The following is a 7,095-nucleotide window of genomic DNA, read 5'->3' on the forward strand; positions in this document are numbered from 1 at the left end:
GCCTCCCGCACACCCACCCACACTTGTAGAAGAAAAAGAGCTTTAGAATGCTGCACCAAGTCTGCTCAAACGTTTTCCTGCCCAGAAAGTGGGCGCATACACATTTGGGAAAAGGAGGAGAGCTGAGGCATGCAATGTGGCCCGCCAGGCTCCTCTGTCCATGGGATTCTCCAGGCCAGAATACTGGAGTGGGTTGCCATTTCCTTCTCCAGGGTATCTTCCCGACCCAGGGATCAAACTCTGTCTTCTGCATTGCAGGCAGATTCTTTATGTTCTGAGCCACAAGGAAAGCCCGTGGAAGAGAGAGACAACCTCTAAAACCACCTTCACAGATCTCAACAAAGATCCTTCACACCTCACACCAGCAAACTCAAGTGTATCCCCGTGCCCCTCCACCCCAGCCCAAGATGCTCCCAGAAGCCCATCTCTGTGACTGTCTGCATACTTGTCTCTCTCCGGGTGTATTTCTGGGCCTCCGTCCACTACCCCTGCTCTATTTTGTCCTTTATGACAGGGACACCCACCGAAGCCTCTGACCATCCCCTCTGCCACCACAGCACACTGGACACACAGGTTTCCATGGTAACACTTCGACTTTAATACATTTTGCTAGGGAGGATGGCAGGTGAGGCAGGTATCTGGTGACTGGGATGGGAGCCAGCCGGCGTTCCTGGGCCCCGGTTCCCGCCCATCTCCCCAGAGTCTGAAGGCTCAGGAATGGAAAGAGGTGTTCCCCACCCAGGCCCCCTTCTCTGAGTCCAGCAGGCCCACTTGGGCTCACAGGGTCAGCTGGGGGAAGATGGGGTTCCCTGGGCCCCAGGATCCTCCCCAAGCTTTTGTGCTCCCTTCGCCTCCTGTCAGGGAGCAGCGTCGCCCGGCACTGAGCCCCAAAGGAAGTCCAATGGCTCGGCTATCAGGGGACCCCAGGGAGAGTCGGCGGGGTGAGACCCCCAGAGGCCTGGGCCGGCGAGGAGAGGGCCCCGGCGAGGCGGCTGGAGAAGGCAGAGGTGTCTCATCGATGAAGGTGGTGATCTCCTCTCGGAAGAAGCCTGGACCCCTTGGGGGTCCCCCACCTGAACCTAGAACCCCACCCTCCAGGAACTGGCGGAGGGTGGCCAGCCCCCCGCCTCCAGCCTCCTCCTCATCCTCCTCGTCCTCCAGCCTCTGCCTTGGTCCCAGGTGTTCAGGGGGGCCCCCGAGGGCCCGGCTCTGGGCTGGGAGGACCCGGATGTCATCAGAGGAGGACCACTTGTGCAGGAAGGAGCCTGGTGCCCGAGGAGTAGAGAAGATGTTGGTCTCATCGTGGGAGAGACGGCGGGACAGAGGTACCTGGGGAGAGGAGCAAATAGACCCTGAAGCACTGCGGGGACAAAGAGGGGACCAAAGTGGGGACCCTGCAAGGTGGCTCTACTCCCTAAACTTTTGCAAAACATCCTCTGAGGGGCAACCTGGTTCAGAGTGGTCTGACTGATGGGGAACCACCCTAACCAGGCCTTCCTTCCACCTCCTCCCACCTCCTCGTCCATGCACTGCAGGCCAGGGCTAGGGGATGAGGGAGGGGTGTGAGGGATAACAGACTGGAGAAAAGTAGTGAGGGGATGCCCAGAACGGGACATGTACTGCTGGGTCCCGTACCTGTAAGTAGTGGACCCTCTCGAGAGGGGGAAAGAGCATGTGCCGTCCAGGTAGCAACTTTACTTGGGTGGGGTCCCTGCCCCCTGGCCCTGTGGCCCCGTTGGCATCAAAGCGAACTTTGCACACTCGGCCATCTGCATAGTCATCACAGCCCTCATCTAGAAGAGAAAAAGGGCAGAGTGGTTCGAGGCAGGGAATGCCCACCTCCCCACCCCCTTTAAGAGCTCCCACTCCCTGAGAAGCTCCCCAGAGAATCCTCCTGTTTCCATTAGTCTGTGAGCTCCAAGAAGAAGCAAGAGTGGCTAGTGTCTGTTGCGTTCAGTGCTGAATCTCTAGTGATTCATACACACAGACATGCTTACTTGAAATAGTTACCCACCCACCCCCAGGCACTCTCCCTGAAGTTGGGAAGTCTCCGGAGGGAGGCTTAGCTTCCTCTTGGTTCCACAGCCTTCCTTTATGGCTGTGTTAGGACTCTAGACTGTTTCTCAGTCTCTCTGCCTGGTGGAGGCAGAGCTGGGTAGTGTGGGCTTCCAGGGGGAGTAGAGTGGAGGAATCAGTGGGTGGGCATGGGGAGATGCTTGGGGAGAGGGAATCAGTCCATCCAGAGGAAACCGCAGGTTCTGTCCAGCAGGGGGCACTCCAGAGCAGCCCCCTCCCCACCCCCGAGGTGAGCTGGTAGAAAAGGGCAGGAAAGAGAGCCGATGCCGAGGCAAAGCGAAAGCCCAGCCCCTCCTCTGACCGTCTTCGCCGTCTTCCTCGGACATGATAGCCACGCACTGCTCCCACACCGTGCGCACGTCGGCGCGGTAGCGCTCGCAGGACCAGATGAAGGACGGCAGCAGCAGCGTCTGTGCCATGGAGCACCACAGCACAGCGAGCACCATCCAGGGGGGAGCCGAGTCCGACTTCAGGGAAAAGAAACTCACCACCTGGCAGGAGGAAGGGGAAGGGCGCCGGGTGAGGGCCCAGAGCCGAAGTGGCTCCTCCTCGACCCCAGACCCCACATCCTAGTGCAGCTGGGGGAGGGGAGAGGTAGGAAGTCAGGAAGGGATGGCCCAGATCACATAGGATGAGCACAGAGCAAAGTTGGAGTGAAGATGGATGAACCGAGTGGGAGGAAGATCCGGAGAGTGTTCCAGAGAGAAAGCCCAGGGGTCTAGAGAGGAGGAGCAGAGGTGTGTAGGAAACTTGAAGACAAGTTGAAATTCAGGAATAAGGACTAGAAGGGGGATGCACAGGGCTTCCCAGGTGGTACTAGTGGTAAAGAACTCGCCTGCCAATGCAGGGGATGTAAAAGACATGAGTTCGATCCCTGGGTGTGGAAGATCCCCTGGAGGAGGGCATGGCAACCCACTCCAGTACTCTTGGCTGGAGAATCCCATGGACAGAGAAGCCTGGCAGGCTGCACTCCATGGGGTCGCAAAGAGTAGGACACAATTGAGCAACTGAGCACATACACCCAGGGGTGCAGAAAGCTGAGGGTTGGGTGGGGTGAGCTCTGTGGGGCTGCCACCCAGGATGCTCAGGACCCTATTGCATCCAGAGGGAATTCAGGGGTGCAGAAAGGAGCCTAACAGCCGGGTTGATAGTTCTGGGGGGCTGAATAGTGGCCCTGCAAGATAGATGATGAAGCCAGAGGACAGGGTGATGGACAGAGCACAGGTGATGGAGTTGAGTACTGGTCACTGGAGAACACGCTATGGAGCTGGGGATAGTGGGAACTAGGAGATGAGATGGACAATGGAGACGGGGGCTCACAGCGGGGCTGAGTAGATGAGAAGATGGATGATGGAGCTGCTTGTGTGGCTGATGGAGTCAGAGGTCAGGTGATCATGCTGGGGTCTGGATATCAGAGAGAGAGTGGGTTTGAGGGAGCCCCAGTCTCACCAAGATGGGTACCCCTGTGAGGGAGTCATAGAGAAAGACGATGGCGCTGACCAAGTTGGTGACCTGCAGAGATGTCTTGGCCGACTCAGAGCCATCCAGCGAGGACCGCCGCTTCCCCCGGGCATCCTCCACCACGATGGCTGGCACCTCGAAGGCTGGACGGGTACCCAAGCCCCCTGGCCCACCCCCCCTAGCCCCACCCCCACCCCCCGCTCTCCGGGCCTGCCGAGCCCTCCGGGGCCGGGCCCACAGCGTCTGGTAGAAGGTGATGGCCACACAGACCAGCCCCATGACGATGCCCCCAAGCAGCAGGAGGCTGAAGCAGACGCCAAAGCCCAGGCCGATCTTGGAGACAATGAACTGGCAGCCACGGGCGTAGTAGCGCTCGCCATTGTTGTGCCAGCCGATGGAGGGCAGGGTGGAGAGGATGAAGCTGACCATCCAGATGCCCATGACAGCGTGCAGTGCCTGCTTCTTGGCGTTGCTGAGGCGGTAGTTGACGGGCCAACGCACCATCCACATGCGGTGGTAGGAGAGGGAGGCCACGGTAAAGCAGGTGGCCAGGGCCAGCGTGTAGTAGGTGGACACGAAGACCTTGCAGATGCTCTCGTTCCAGTCATAGTCGGAGGAGGCCTGGCGCCGCAGCTGCACCACAGCAAAGGTGGTGAGGGGCACGGCCGCCATGAGGATGTGCGTGCCCGCCAGGAAGCAGAGCAGCAGCTCCAGTGGCTTGTGCTTCTGCTGCTTGGCTGAGATGCTAAGGATGATCCAGGCGTTGGCCAGCAGCGCCAGCAGCCCGCAGGCCAGCCAGGACAGCGCGTTCGAGCGGAGGGAGGCCTCCTCTGCCCCCGCCCCGCCCCGAGCCATCCTTCCTCAGTCCCCCCACCCCCCTTGAACTCCTGGGGGTGGGGGCTGGGTCTCACCCAGGAGCCCCGCTCACACGCACCCCCATGACGCCCACAGTCCTTGCCCCAGAGTGAGGTGGGCCGCCCCTAGGCCACCCCTCTTGCTCAGCATTGCATGACTGACCCAGCTGAGGTCCGGCGGGAGGGCAGGGAAGGAGACTGAGGGTCAGCAGAGGTGGTCCTCAGCCTCCATTTTGGGTGGGGCCCTTCCAGAAGTATCCTTGTCGTTAACGGGGAGACAAGCTGATAGCTCCCCCACTAGGAAACTGGCTGGGGAGCCCCGGTCCTCATGCCAGGACTTCCAGCTCCCTTCTTCCTCTGGTTCTTGACCACTTGAGGTCTTCCAGATGCCCCCAAGGATCCTGGGGGTGGTGCTCAGCCTCCTGGACTCACTGCAAGGGAGAGATGAGGTGTGGAAGGGGCAGAGCCTGGGCTGGTCTCCAAGTCGCTCTGAATCCCCTCTTCTCTTGAAATTATAGAAACGACTGGTTACTCCGGGTCACAGGTCGTTCAGAACACTCTCCTGCCCTAACCCCCTCCACGGATAAGAGCTCCAACACTCCACACGGATAAGAGCCCTGCCTTCCAGACCTCCAGGAAAGAAGGTATTCTGACTTCCCATCTCCCATCCACCGTCAGCCATTTTTCCTCCCTCAGGTCCCTCTTTCTGTCCTCTGCTCAATACTACTCAACCGCTATCTTCACATCCCCGAGTCTCTCCCCAGAGCCACGTCGGCCGTGGCAAGCACGACTTGTTTCTTCCCGAGGGCTCATGGGAAACTGGGATAGGGTGTACGGCCTCTCCCCCGCTTTCCAGACTCCTGGATCCAGGGGTCCTGATGCTCAGCCCCATCTCCCCAAGCCTGCACGATCACCCTCCCACTCACCAGGGATCTGGGAAGACGGGAGAAAGGAGGCAGGGACTGAGGGGGGGTGGTTAGGGAACCCAAAGGCAGGGAAACCGCTGACATCAGAAGCATCCAGAAATGGAAAGGGGGGAACCAGGGGGAAGGAGGAGAGTTTAAGCAGAAGAGAGAAAAAGAGGGGGCAAAGTGATAGTATCTGAAAATAGAATAAAACGAGAGACCCCTGGAGAGGCGGGGGTGGGTGGAGGGAGGGAGCAGAGGGGAGGGAGGCTGAGAAGAAAAGCCCGGTGTTCAATAAGGTTCGGACTCCCCCCACCCGTGGACCCCCACTCATTCCTCCCCTGCCCGGAGCCTCCGTTTAACTCTAATGGTAAGGAAGGTGTTCTGGATGTGTTGACTCTGAGCTTACTGAGCCCCGGCGAGGAGGCTAAGAGGAAACCCTGGAAAGAGTGGAGGCAGGAAAGATGGGCATAGCGGCTTTGGGGTAAACCGAATAAAAATGGGCTGCAGCAGTGGAAGGTCTGTTTCCTGTACACTTTTAGACCCTTGCCCCCTCCCCCAGAGGTCCTTCGTCCATCCCCCACCTTTGTCTTCCCTGGGAGCCCAGTACACCCTAGTTGCCATGGCAATGGCCAGCCAGAGGAAGATAGAGGGAATTGGTCAGGAGAGCCCCCCACCCCCGCACCCTCCGCGACAGCCTTGGACCCCTTCCCACCCACCCCCACCCAGGCCCAGAGGGTGGGCTCGGGAAGAAACAGCGGGGACTCAGAGAGGGAGCCAGGCAGGAAGGATGTGAAGGACAGACAGAGGAGGTGAAGGACGGAGAGAAATCAGAGGAAGGTGGGAGGGCGTGCGAAGGGACACCGGGGCGGACAGGGGTCCCTTGCCCTTCGGGGTGAAGGGGTAAGGTCGGACGGCTCCTCCCTCCTGCCTGCCACCCACCGCGGTCTCCAGGGCAGAGACAGCAGGTGGCCGGGGAGGAGGGGCCGCCCGGAGGGGAAAGGAGCCGGTGGGGGCGGGGGGGCGGGGGGCTGCGGGGAGAGAGGGGAGAGGCCCGCGGGGGAGCGGGCCGGGGTCGCCTTACCTCGGGCTGCGCCCAGGACTGCCATGGAGACCGCGCACCCGAGCGACGCGGCTCGCCCGGGCTCCCGCCGCCTGCCGGCTCCAGCTCGCCGCCCTCGGCCCTCCTCCCTCCTCCCCCCGGGGCCTCCCTCCTCCCGCCCGTCCCAGCCTCTCGGCTCGGCCCCCTACATGCCCGCCGGCCCCTCTCTTCCGGGGTCCCGCCACTGCCCGCAGTCCGGAGTCGGGATGGAGGCCAGCCCGGGGGGACCGGACGGTGGGGACCTGGCGGGGGAGGGGCTAGGCAGGTGCCGGGAGGGAACCGGCTTCATTGGTGACCTGGCTCGAGTCCTGCCCCCACCCCACCCGGTTTTCCCCGCGAACTCAGGCTCCAAGAGGCCGCTGGTATGGCCCGGGGAGGAGGACGCGTGTGTTCCCCAGTGTATCTGTAAGGGCTGCTCCCAGGATGAAGGCTCACGCGAGCGTGTGCTGGAGGCTGCAGGAGTGAGGGGCGGTGGCCATGCTGGGGCTGCTTGTGGGATACAAGGGGCTAGAAGGATGCACCTCCCCCCAATACACTGCTGCCTCCTCCTGAAACACAAACTCACACTTGTGTGGGGGACACACACAGTTCTCACGCACACATCGCAGTTTCTCACGTGGCGCGCGCACACACGGTCCCTGCAGTCTCTCCCCTTCAGTAGAACACATACACGCGCACACTCAGGGCCCTTTGGGGT

General features: G+C 60.9%; 1 protein-coding gene across 1 annotated transcript; it reads right to left on the reverse strand.

Annotated features, from left to right (window-relative positions):
• Positions 1-574: 574 nt before the first annotated feature.
• Positions 575-6,425, reverse strand: GPR162 (G protein-coupled receptor 162). The gene is made up of 5 exons (NM_001076217.1): positions 6,381-6,425; positions 3,526-4,822; positions 2,378-2,567; positions 1,636-1,793; positions 575-1,329 (listed from the first exon to the last, which is right to left on the reverse strand). The coding sequence occupies exons 2-5, from the start codon at positions 4,390-4,392 to the stop codon at positions 778-780; spliced, it is 1,767 nt and encodes a 588-aa protein (NP_001069685.1). The 5' UTR covers positions 4,393-4,822; positions 6,381-6,425; the 3' UTR covers positions 575-777.
• Between the last annotated feature and the right edge of the window lie 670 nt (positions 6,426-7,095).

The sequence above is a fragment of the Bos taurus genome, chromosome 5, assembly GCF_002263795.3.
Source record: "Bos taurus isolate L1 Dominette 01449 registration number 42190680 breed Hereford chromosome 5, ARS-UCD2.0, whole genome shotgun sequence".
In the NCBI taxonomy this organism is placed as follows: Eukaryota; Metazoa; Chordata; class Mammalia; order Artiodactyla; family Bovidae; genus Bos; species Bos taurus.